Genomic DNA, 13305 nt, shown 5'->3' with positions numbered 1-13305 from the left:
CAGGGACTTAGCAGCATATAACTGATTGCTTATTGTTTATAGTGTAAGATCATTACCATTCACAGCCGAACTAAACAGAGTTTGGTTCATTTTTATATGTAAACTTTTAACAGATGTCCTAGTGGTTTGTTACGAATGGTTGAAAGCCGAGATTGAAAATCTTCCTCTTATTTTTTTTAATCGAACTTCAAGGTAGCAGGTTACATTCTATGCGAACTATTGCGCTCAATCTCGAGATAATACTGCATCGTCTGCCTCTGAGTCACCTTACTTACAAATGGCTTTTAAGGAACCCGCAGGTTCATTGCCCCCTCACATAAACCCGCCATCGGTCCCTATCCTGTGCAAGATTAATCCAGTCTCTATCATCATATCCCACCTCCCTGAAATCCATTGTAATATTATTCTCCCATCTACCGTATGTCTCGGCCTCCCCAAAGGTCTTTTTCCTTCCGGCCTCCCAATTAACAATCCTGATTCCCCTTATGATATCTAATAGATTACATCATATCTTGGCATTTCCCTTCAAAATACAGTGAAACCTCTCCTTACGGACACCCCCAAGATACGGACAGATTTTTATGTCCCAACTGAAATAATATAGAAATAATGACAAATTTTACTCTCTTTTAAGGACACTCTCAGACACGGACACGGACAGCTGTTTCACAGTCCTAAAGCTTGCTTTACCTCCTGACTACGGACAGAACTTGGTTTTCAAGACCTAATGTGTTAAAAAAATTTAAAATTTATTTTTGAGAACTGAACAGAAGGCGTTAACATGAAAGAAGACAATAAGGGTCTCGTAGACTACCACTAGCCCAGCCGGCTACCCCTTATTAGCTAGAAACGGGTGGATAAACAAAGTCATACATTTTAACCTGTCTGATGGGTCAAAGGTTTCCGCGATCGTGAAATTGTATTCCACACATGATACGGTTAGTAGGATTATTCTCTTCGCTTCAATCAGTTGTTCTGTTTCCAGAGACATGGCACCTGAACGTAAAGGTTAAGTTGAAAACTGTAAATTACAGTACTGCATAACTGTAGACCTAAATAAAATTGCATGGCACAGTACTGTATTTTCCTTTTTCGGTCTTATCTACTGTAGTTCAAAGTTGCAAAGAATTTACTGTAGTACAGTATACTGTATTTAGAATTAATACATTTCCGGTCTTACTAATAAAATCTCTATATGCAGACGTTTAACTGTCTTATATTTATACAATGAGTAGCTCGTTTATAAGTCGTGTGTAAATTCCTTACTAATAATCACTACATACGTCGTGTATAACAGTATAACTGTTACACAGCTACGTCATAGTTTCGTCATTACTTCGTTGCGAAAGGTAATAGAATATCTGAGGTTCTCTATTGCATCCGGTAGAGCGCTCTGCGTGTTAAATATCGATAGTACAACTGGCTCTAATCGATTACCACACTACATTTTGGTCAAAGAGTACAAGCTATAGCAATATTATTCTAATAATTCTATCATCTTTGGTTTGTTCTTCTGTAGTTACAAGATAACCATCATCATAAAATGACAGTCGATACGAGCAACTGTTAGAGAGGCGGCCATTTTTTCTCTATATACAACGCTTAAACAAGGGGTTTCGTGTATATAACTACTGCAAAGCAATTCCCATTGTATAGTTACAGCCTGTTTATACGTCCATAGCTTATTCACGGTTTATTAGTAACGTTTTCTGTCTCAACTCTGCATAAGTCTCGTATAAAAACTATACACGGGTTATTAGTAAGACTGTTCATTTAAAACATGAAAGCAAAGCATACATAATGCTTATTATAAATTTACTGTTAGAGTGGGGAGCCTCCCTCCCAATAAAGGACACCTCCCAAATGTGGACAGATTGTTACGTCCCTTCAATGTCCGTAAACGAGAGATTTCATTGTATTTACAGTTTTTACAATGAAAAAGTAATCCACGAAGCTTGGAGCTCGAAAACCCTAGCAAGTAAAACATTCCATGCATATTCTTGTCGTACCAATATCTCATTGATTCTGATTTATGTTCCACTCGGCAAGCATAGGACTTCTTACATTTGGGTCGAATGCCAGTACCTAGAGGTGCTGTCGTACCTTGGTCGACGAGGACAAGTTCGACTGCAGCTCCAAGTGGCAAATCGATGACGTGGACGCACTCACAGAAAGGCGTCCCCTGGCAGCGTGGGGGTGGCGTTTCCGTTTGGCACAAGATGTCCGGTGACACGTCATCGGCCTGCGTCAAGAGCGGCGACGGCGGGAACGTGAAGGTGAAGTTGTTCAGCTGCGGCACCATCACTCGCATCACCCTGCTCGCTGCAACACAAACAACACATGTCATCGGTCCCTGTCCCGAGCAAGGTTAATCCAGTCCCTAGCATCATATCCCACTTCCCCCAAATTCCATTTTGCCTTCCCAAAGGTCTTTTCCCCTCAGTCTTGCAACTAACACTCTGTATTATATTTCTTGATTCAGGTATACGTGCTATATGCTCTGCCCATCTCAAAAGTCTGGAATTAATGTTCCTAATTATGTTCGGTGAAGAATACAATGCATGCAGTTCTGCGTTGTGTAATTCGAAATCAAGGATAATTCCCTATTTTAACTGTCCCTTCAAGTTCGAGTCTGTTGTCTGTCACGAAGCTTGAGTTGGTGAGGGTGCTAGGAACAATTGACTGTGCCGGTACTATTTCGCATTGTCTGTAATGAGGCGATATTAGCGATCCTAGTGGTTAGCAACTATCTATGGATGCATATTTACTACGTATTGAGCTTCGTCACTGTCTATTATACTGTCATCCTCTGAGGAGTTTAGTGCTGAGAGGAGTGCGGTTCCGACTAGTCTAACGCGGTACTGGAGTGGGAGGGGACAGTGACAGCGGCAGTCTGGAAGGAAGTACAATCATACTGAAAACATTCGCCCAATTTACGAGAGCAGTATGCCTATTAGTTTTCTAAAGTATTTTTGGCGAGATAGAGATACAACCATTTGTAAGTAGGTCTACTTACGTGTTCAGAGAAGGAAAGTATTGTAGAAAATTTTATTTATTTATTTATTTATTTATATATTTATTTATTACTTATTCTGGTGAACTTAAGGCCATCACACCACCAGAAATACAAATACAATAAAATAAATAAAAAGAAAAATCAAAATACAACTACAATAATTTAAATGAAAAGAAGATTTGAGAGGTTTGCCGGGAAAAGGGCGTATACGTCAATATGGCGAATTGAGATTTTGAAACGCACCTGAATAAAATGTTATACACGCACGCAGTTCTGTCCTGCAGGTATGTACAGTACAATCAAAACAAAATTTCGCTACTATAATTATTCACTATATTTTAAACAGTTTTCCCGAAGAAGGGCGTATAGGTCTATCCGCCTTTCTTCCGGCAAAGCCCTCAATTATACTATAAAATTTAGTGATTAGTAGAATTGAATTAAATTTGTAAAGTAATCAATTCAAATATACTGTACTGCTGAACTCACTTGAGAAGTAAAACTACTTGATTTCTATTGTAAGATATCACCAACAAATGATTTTCGCATGACATTATAGGAATCTGTTTTTCACGATACCAATCAAACATATTCTAAAATTCCAAAAGAATAAAACCAAAAACTTTTCCACAGTATGTGTCCTTAAAAATGACTTGTAACGGTGAAATATTTAATATGAGTAATTCATATAATATTAACATAGCTAACATCAGGGAGATGTTTGAGCAAAAATTGCAACAATATATTTAATATATTAATAACAAAACCATATAGACCTAGGTAAAGAATATGTATATGAAATATTTACACACTACTACAAACTGAAGACTGCATATTTTTGGACGATTAATACTTCCCACTCCGCTCGGCTCGGCTTGGCTGTAGCAACAAAAGAATCTACCTGCAACCCCTCCGCACCGATGGCAAAAATACCTCAGGTCCCAGCGCTAAACTCGTCGGAGGAAGATAGTACTAGACTGTGGTTGTATAGACCTTTCTGATGGTTGATATTAGGAATAAACAATAGATCAAGTGTATAATGTTTTATGTCCCTAATCATTAAGGAGAAAAGAATCACTGGGAGACAAATAAGTAAATAAACATCAAAAAGGATTTAATAGAAGAAGAAGAAAAAAAACAGGGTGAATGTGAGATAGTAAGAGAAGGAAGTTCAGCGTGACTGTCCTCCAGTGATGCGAGAAAGAGGAGCGGATGAATGGAAAGTGAAAGCCATGTCTGAAGAGTAATATTCGGGTCAAGTGTGTCAGATGAGCCGCACCACTGCACTGCCCGCGGCGGCGGCAGCATCCGCCATCACGTACAGACGAGACTGTCAGCTGTTCAACAATAACGCTGTTAACGGGCCGTAACAGTTTTATAACCCACACAAATATTGTGCAGTTTATGTGTTATGCTAGACTTACCCTATGGTGAAAGGAAACGATCCCATTAAATTCGAATTTTACTTCTGCAGTTTCATGGTCATGCACGTGCGAAAAATGTAATTTCACTATTTATGATCATAAAATAACACCGAGCAATGATACACTAGATTTTAGTACAGCGCCATCATTTTACTTTTACTAACATTTTTAATATTTACCTGGCTATACCTTTGGATTAAATTTGAAAACCGGAAACATCGTTTGCTACCCCTTCCACGACTGGAGTTCGATGATACTGGCGTAAAATACAAACAAATCACTCTACTGGGTAAAGGAGGGAAGAAAAGTAGTTCATCCATTTACGTAAACTAGGAAATATCTCAATTTTAAGTTTGATAATTTTCATTAGGTTTTGTTTAATCAAAATACAGTACAGTATTAACAATAAGTGTTTTTGCTCACGAACTGAGTTATCCATGCGAACGTATTCATTATGCAGTGTATATTATACTGTCTACAGCATATTAGCGTACAATATAAAGAACGAAATTAAAATGAAAAATAATCATAATATGGATATTTAAACACATTTTTTAAAATGGTGGCCGTTCATTTCGATACAGGCTTCAGTTCTTTTGTGCATATTGTCGCACTATAGACTATTGCATCTAATTCCAATTACCAGTTTCGTCCTTCATACTAGAACTCATGTTGAAATAATTCTGTAACTACTCTATAAAAGAGTACCTTACGTACTGTAAAATCAATCTTCACTTCTGCCCGACCCGCACAGATAAAATTACTCAGACATGCTATCTACGGTCCGTCCAAGTGGTTACGTCGCAGGACCGTAGAAAGGGGGGAAATCACGTGACAGTTAATTACTTAACGAGGCCTTTTTATTTAAGTTATTTTAAACAGTTGTATAATATTACGTAGACGTCCAATTAATTCATAACAGAAATTAATGTTTTCAGAAAAGAGCTAAGACAGCCCAGCCGCTAGTCTTTACAGTGGAGCGAGCAGAAGCAGTTGGGGAAAATCGGGATGCGACGTAGGCAAACGGACGACAGTACCTGTGTGAAAATATGATTCAATATTGGAAGTTTTCGTCACTGGAAAACGCGAACATATTTCTGGAACGTACTATACTCACTAACTCAGTACTGCTTACTATATGCGACCTTGGTTCTGCGTGGAGGACGGTTGGAACTTCGTTAGTAGAAGGGGTGGGAGTGAAGGACATTCAAAAACTCAGGTACAGTAAAAATTGAAGTAAAAATAAAATGATGACCCTGTACAACGACTTCTTTCATTTAACATTTGCATTTCCTGATGAAAATGATTTCTTTTCCCATGTGTGAATTTTATTATATTAATATTTGCAACTTATAATTTTTGTTCACCTTGTCTTTTGTACATTTCTTCAGTAGCGGCTGGTGGTCAGAATAATGAGGGTGCTACAATCTCTATATTGGCCTACTGTAGAGGCCTACACTTATGTATTTATCTTAATTTGGAGTCTCGTCTAGTGATGAAATATGAAGTCCATACGACGTTCTTTCGTACAGCAGAACTTGTCATTTGGTGTTAAACCCCTCCATCTTGGACATCATACTCTTTTCTATTGACAGTATTGCAAGAGCAGTGAGACGATCCTGGACATAGTGTTCCTTAAAAACGTTTTTATGCGTTTCAAGGAAGAAAAGCATATTTCTGGCTCAGCAGTGGTCATTGGTGTTATAACCAAAATATTTAACAACTTCGATACTTCACAGAATGGATCCTGTAAATTGTTGGATACTATGTATTGTGACAATTGAACAGCCATTTATATTTCGGAAGTCAGGTCTTCCGTATAGAAATCCAACTTGTATCTGGAACACTCTTTTGTTCAGTATAGTATAGCCATGGATAATTTATCCATGGTATAGCTGTTGACAGCAACTTCAACTGGTAGATGGCAGCAGCAGTCGGACACTTGAATTACCAAATACATTGTACATAGTTCCGAATTCTTCCACAAACAGGCATTCTTTCGTTACGCTTTACTTTTGCAATCTCCAAGCTGTGTTGTGCTGAAGCTGACTACAGCACTTTCCCGCGTAAAAATAGCCAATCAGAGCAGTGATTTCAGCTTCGCACATGCGCATAACTGTCTACATTTTTCATGTGGAGCTTTGAGTAGCACAACGAACCCCCCCGAGGCACCAAAGAAGGCACGAAGACTAAATACTTTATAACGCGTCATTAACATAACCACGGGAAATCGTCAAATGACAGATCAAATATTATGGTGGTATTACAAATACATTATTTGAGCCAAAATTATCATTGTGCTGTAGCACTGTAGCACATAAGGATGGGCCGCCCCTGCATTTCTTGCCTTAATTATACAACTTTCTTTTACTACGTTTTCGTGTAGGCCTATATATCTTTCTTATTTTTTGATACCACTTTCATTCCCTAATCCATAACTTTCGTTTTCGTATTTGCAATTCTCATTTTTGCACATGAAGCTTTGTGTATTTGCAACATTCACTATTAATTGCAATTTTAATTCCTACAATTCCTACAATTTTAATGGTCTACTGACTAGAGCGCTGGGCTTATAATCCTGAATTCGTCTCAGAAAGATGCAAAAATGACTACTTGGCACACTAAATACATGCGACTATGTGATTTTGAACAGGTGAACAAGCATGAAGCCGTAATGGTATTTCTGCAATAAAAACAGAGTTTAAGTCACAGTGGCATTTGTCGCATTTTGCTACTCGACTTATAAAAATGCAACAAACTTTGAATGGAAATGTGCAAAAATGCGACAACCACATTGGACTTCAGAAACGAAGAAGGTAATTCAGAAAATGAAATCAGAGATGTGTTTGAACTAATCAGAATTTAAATGAAATGCTAATGGCATGAGCAATGTTAAAAAAGGTATTGAGCAATACAGTAGAGCGTCTCGTTTAGGCACAGTAAAAACATAAACAAATGCAGGTAATGTGTGTGGAGAGGACGAGCCGTATGATGAACATGGGGGATGCACAAAGTTTTAGTTACAACATTTATGGCGGAGCATTAATTGAAATTATATTTTCCAGAAACAAACAAAACAAGAACACAAATTGCGTAACGTTATCATATACACATTTTAACAGACAAGCAATTGTAACGTTGAAATAATTCAATATAACAAATCAAATTTTGTTGCTTATATGATGTAGCTCTGAAGCAGCATTTTCTACGGTCATGAATTTCGTTCTCTGTATGATTAACATAATATCACCGACTTCTGTGGCCGAATTAACAAAACTACTGTTTACTGTAGATGTTCAGGAATAGATTTCAAGGAGTTGGTACAATTCATGTAAGTTAAGTGAACAATTCCTCATAATTGATTTATATAATTCCATCGCATACTGAAATTGTGAGCGAGGATTTAGTTGCATGAATCTTATAAAAACTGGAATTAGAAACCGCCTTTCAGTGAAAGAGTTAGCACTCTGCTAACAATAAACCTTGAAGAGCCTACTAGTAAAGAATTTCAATGTTTAGAGTGTCCATAAACTAACGTATTTTAATGTGATGTGAATTCAGCAGTAATTATTGATACTAACGTAAGCATATCTAGAGTGTGATAAGATGCATTAAAAGTAATAAAACTACAAGAAACAAATTACATAACTTTTTGTTTCTGCATACTTTATTATGCACAGTTATTTATAATATTGCACAAGCATTTCGCAATTTGCACAAATATAATTTTTCATTTGTGCATTTTTGCGACAATTAATTATTTTCTAGCTTAAACCCTGAATAAACTACTTCGAAGCATTAGGTGTAAATTATGCAGGGAGAAAAACCTTTTTTAAATGCCGAACGGAGCTGATTTACAAGAAAATTCTTCATTAAATATGCAATATTATTTAAACTAGTAGTTAGTGTACATGGAAGCTTATTTTACTGTTGTTCTTGGAATGAATATTATACATTTTTCATCTATCCATACTTTCTGCCACACTACGCCACTGTATGCAACAGTCACTTTTATATTTGTAATAGCAATTTTCATAATTTTAAGAGTCTTCTTAATATTTGAAATTGACTGTTATATATTTCTAACCGACATTTTAACATTTGTAATCGTCATTTTCATATTCGTTATCCTTGATTTCGTATTTTGTAATTGTCATTTTGATACTTTTAAATGTAACTTTCATACTTCACGATCGTTGTTTTCACATTTTAGAGCCATCATTTGCAGAATTGTAACCGTCTTCATATTTCTTATTTATAATTTGAAATTCTTATTGATAGTGTGTTTTTCATAGATAATCAACATTTTTGTTTTTCTATTCTTTCACTTTCTTTTTCGTAATATTGGTTTGTCTTCATTTAATAGTTTTACGTAACTATATTGTATTTGTTTATTTCCGTTCATATTTGATTGACGCTCATTTTCATCTAATCAATTTTTTTTTTCTCGCCGTTATTTATACTCGCTTTACTATCTTTGGTCACATCGCGAGTTAAACTTTGGTTGAAATCCGAAGGCCTGTGTACTATTGTTGAGACTGGTTCTATTGTTGTGAACTAGATGGCGACTGTATATGTATTACTGATTTGTTATGAATATGATTTCGGTGATGAATGAGGCCGGTGATTTTCAGAAATGTTGTGGCCCGAATTTCCTGGCATTTGCCTTGCGGTTGAGGAAAAACCCTAAAAAACCTCAACCAGGAAATTCAACCCGATCGGGAATCGAACCCGGGCCCTCTGCGTAAGAGACCAGCATGCTGACCTCTACACCACAGAGGTGGTCGTAATCAATTTGTCAACTATTAGAGTCGCTTATGATTTGCCAGTTATTGCATAATAAAATAAACATATAGGAATTCTCGGGTATTACGAATTTTTAAGGAAATGGGCGTTTCGAGAACTATAGTCCGTCCCAGGGATCTGTAGAGTAGAAAGACTAAATAAAACCTCTGCGCAAGTGGTATATGGGAGGGCTAGGGCCAATGACCGCTCTGGGGAGAGGCATTAGTTGAACGAAGCTACCAATCGCTTGCAGGGAGGGGATCATTTCTTTCTGAACACTCTACTACGAGCATGTTACCCCTTAGCGGCCTCGAGCTGATGCTGCCCGCAATACACTCCAGCACAGATAGACTCCGCCCCCATATGCGCAAAGTCACTCTACAGATTCCTGGATGGACCATAGGGGCTATTACATATGAAATCTATCAGTAAAAAACCTCGTATTTTTTAATACTCTAATTTTTTCCCTATTTATACAAAGTGCTGAGGAGAGTGCATTTTCAAAAATATACTATCGAAAGTCAAACGGTTTTCGTACTATTGAGCGACAAATTTAGCGTATTTTAGAAAAACAAGCCTCTTTCAGCACTCAGAACTCTGGAACCATTTACTGCAGAACATTGAACGGGAGCTCATTTTGAAGCTGACATTTAGTAAGTTATGATAAGAAGTAATACTTATTTTTATTGTATACAGAGAGACAGATAATCTGATTTTACTTACTTTTAGGCTTTTTGCCCATTTGTAAAAATGTAAAAAATATTGAGAAAAAACCTTGCATTATTAAGAGAGATATGGCATTGTTTGGTTAGTGGCTCGGCAATAAGTTTCGGGGGTATTAAATAAATTATTTTCACACGCCTGGACTTGAACGGCGCAGTACCCCACACACTGGCCGAGAGCTGAAGATAAGCGAGAATTGGTCGTCATTTTACTCCTCTTTTTATGAAAACTTGTGATAAAGCTAGCCCAGCCATGACTGCTAGACGACACATCACGTGTTTATGTCTACTGGCCTTGCTTGTCTCGACTACCTACAGTCAGCTGGTTAGTTCACGCGCGTACTATTTATTTTCTTTATTTGATATTTTCAATACTTTCTTATCAACGATACACCAGTAAAGATTTGTGTTTATTTGTACTTTCAATGCGGAATCTAACTATATATTTTAAAAATTTTTTTTCGTGGGCAAAGGCGTCTTAATGAAGAAAACTCTAAATTTCTCCAATTCCATAAAAAGTAAGGAAAACTGTTTACATGTCAATATAAACTATAATTTCTCAGCATCAAAATAAACCATGATTTTGATCATTGGGTGAAAGGGTTTCGGAGCCACAACAGTTTAAAGTTGCTAATGTTATGAAAATACGATAAATTTAAATATTTTTAATTTAAACACTATGAAGTTCTGATGCCTCAAACTTTGCACAAAGCATTGTATCATAGTTGTCAACGGACAGAAAAAGTTTCATTGTATTAAAAAATTGCAAGGTCAATTTTCTCTATGTTTCGGTCGATTTGAGATGGAATAGCCCATAGTCTAATCTCTCAGCCACTTGCCTGGGTGCGTCGGACTTGGTGAAGCATCTGCAGAGAGCTGCTTGAAGCCAAATGCTAAGTACAGTTTCATATCTACTTCCGTCCCCGTGAGTTCTTTCGGAATTTTCTGAAGAGATTTGACGTCCGGGAGGCACACAGAGCCTCCTTTGTGTTCTGATACACTGCACTGCCCGTCCACTGTATTGAGAAGCTGCAACAGAAAACGAAACACGTCTTACTAAAATTTATAATGGAAAAAAAAAAAACAGCATCAGAGCAAATTATTATTATTATTATTATTATTATTATTATTATTATTATTATTATTATTATTACTTACCGGCTTTTAAGGAACCCGGAGGTTCATTGCCGCCCTCACATAAGCCCGCCATCGGTCCCTATCCTGAGCAAGATTAATCCATTCTCTATCATCATATTCCAACTCCCTCAAATCCATTTTAATATTATCCTCCCATCTACGTCTCGGCCTCCCCAAAGGTCTTTTTCCCTCCGGCCTCCCAACTAACACTCTACATGCATTTCTGGATTCGTATGCTACAAGCCCTGCATATCTCAAACGTCTGGATTTAATGTACCTAATTATGTCAGGTGAAGAATACAATGCGTGCAGTTCTGTGTTGTGTAACTTTCTCCATTCTCCAGTAACTTCATCCCTCTTAGCCCCAAATATTTTCTTAAGCACCTTATTCTCAACCACAAAGAACAACCGGTAATATAACTGTTTTATAAATTCTAACTTTCAGATTTTTTTACAGCAGACTGGATGATAAAAACTTCTCAACCGAATAATAACAGGCATTTCCCATATTTATTCTGTGTTTAATTTCCTCCCGAGTAGCATTTATATTTGTTACTGTTGCTCTGAGATATTTGAACTTCTCCACCTCTTCGAAAGATAAATTTCCAATTTTTATATTTCCATTTCGTACAATATTCTCGTCACGAGACATAATCATATACTTTATCTATTCGGGATTTATTCCAAACCTATCTCTTTACTTGCTACCAGTAAAATTCCCGTGTTTTCCCTAATCGTTTGTGGATTTTCTCCTAACATATTAACGTCATCCGCATACACAAGCAGCTGATGTAACCCGTTCAATTCCAAACCCTCTCTGTCATCCTGGACTTTCCTAATAGCATATTCTAGAGCAAAGTTAAAAAGTAAAGGTGATAGTGCATCTCCTTGCTTTAGCCCACAGTGAATTGGAAACGCATCTGACAGAAACTGAGAGGTGGGATATGATGGTAGGGACTTGATTAATCTTGCACAGGATAGGGACCAATGGCGGGCTTATGTGAAGGCGGCAATGAACCTGCGGGTTCCTTAAAAGCCATAATTAAGTAAGTAAGTAAGTAAGTAAGTAAGTAAGTAAGCAAGCAAGTAAAGTTTTTCTTACTAATTCAATAATAAATGTTTTTTTTTTTTTTGTAATTTTAAAACAATATTTCTTGTTTATTTGCAATTTTCTAATTAATTGTAATGTAATATGTATGAAATTTAAATATATAAAACAATGACTCACTTTACTAGCAATAGTAAATAAAAGTAATTTATTTACGTGCTTAATCTGCTAATAATCGTGCTTTAATACGATTGGTGTAATATGAATAATGATAGACAATCAACAGTTACAAAATATAATATTGTCATGTCTTCACAATACCAACAATCAGCTTTATAATTTTAAATATCAAGCCCGTTCTCATAGAAGTTGTCACGTAGCATTTTCAATAATTGTTTGGTTTCATATTTTCAAATATTACTGCTATACGTAGAATGCCTAACTTCAGTAAGCCACTGCAATAGTAATATGCGTTACAAGAGCGGTATGATGAAGTTTTCATGTTCGAGGAAAAGTCTGAAAAAGCGAAACGTAGTTGAGCTTTTTTAATTTCCGAGAATTGAAAGAAAACATACCGCTCGTGTATCGTACATTATTTTGTGCGAAGATCGTTTATTACATACCTGAAAGAGGAATTTCTAATTATTTGCAATGAAATCTCCATCTTGGTTTCTGTTCAATGACGGCAAATTTGCAAACAAAAAGATCTATCTTCAACATTGTTGCTTTAAAATGTTTTCTGTGTTTACTATACTCCAGCAGGCCGTGATATACGTCTGTCTTTTTTTCCCCCAGTCTATGATGAGTCTGGAATCTTGTTGATTTTTTCATGGCTTCCTTAATGTTACTTGCACCACGAATGCAGTAACTTTAGTGGAGTTGTAGAGTTTACTTAATTTTTGCAAATATTTAAAAACAATAATTAACAGTGCAATTTAGGTGAAATTGTAGATATGTGTGTTAGGTTGGGAATACTGAATACTAAATACTGAATGCGAAAACCAAGCAAATACGCACGATCTCGCACAAAGTAAACTTCATGCTTACGTTTGTGAATTTGGTGCCCATACAGTTAATCACGAAAAAAAAGTATTTTATAAGTCAACATGTGTCAACTACGAAATAAAAAAAAATGTGACTTATGTTGATATAATTTAAATTTATTGCTAAATAAAT

The 13305-nt window shown here is 36.5% G+C and overlaps 1 protein-coding gene across 1 annotated transcript in view; it reads right to left on the bottom strand.

Annotated features, from left to right (window-relative positions):
* The window catches only part of LOC138694966 (uncharacterized), a 139348-nt gene that overhangs the window by 17092 nt on the left and 108951 nt on the right, over positions 1 to 13305 (bottom strand). The window contains exons 8-9 of the mRNA XM_069819196.1: positions 10784 to 10973; positions 2104 to 2322 (exon numbers count right to left, since the gene is read on the bottom strand). Coding sequence (XP_069675297.1) covers positions 2104 to 2322; positions 10784 to 10973 — 409 coding nt within the window. The remainder of the gene's footprint in view (positions 1 to 2103; positions 2323 to 10783; positions 10974 to 13305) is intronic.

Source organism: Periplaneta americana, chromosome 1, assembly GCF_040183065.1.
Source record: "Periplaneta americana isolate PAMFEO1 chromosome 1, P.americana_PAMFEO1_priV1, whole genome shotgun sequence".
In the NCBI taxonomy this organism is placed as follows: Eukaryota; Metazoa; Arthropoda; class Insecta; order Blattodea; family Blattidae; genus Periplaneta; species Periplaneta americana.
The sequence above is the reverse complement of the archived record's forward strand: the minus strand, read 5'-3'. Positions and strand labels throughout refer to the sequence as shown.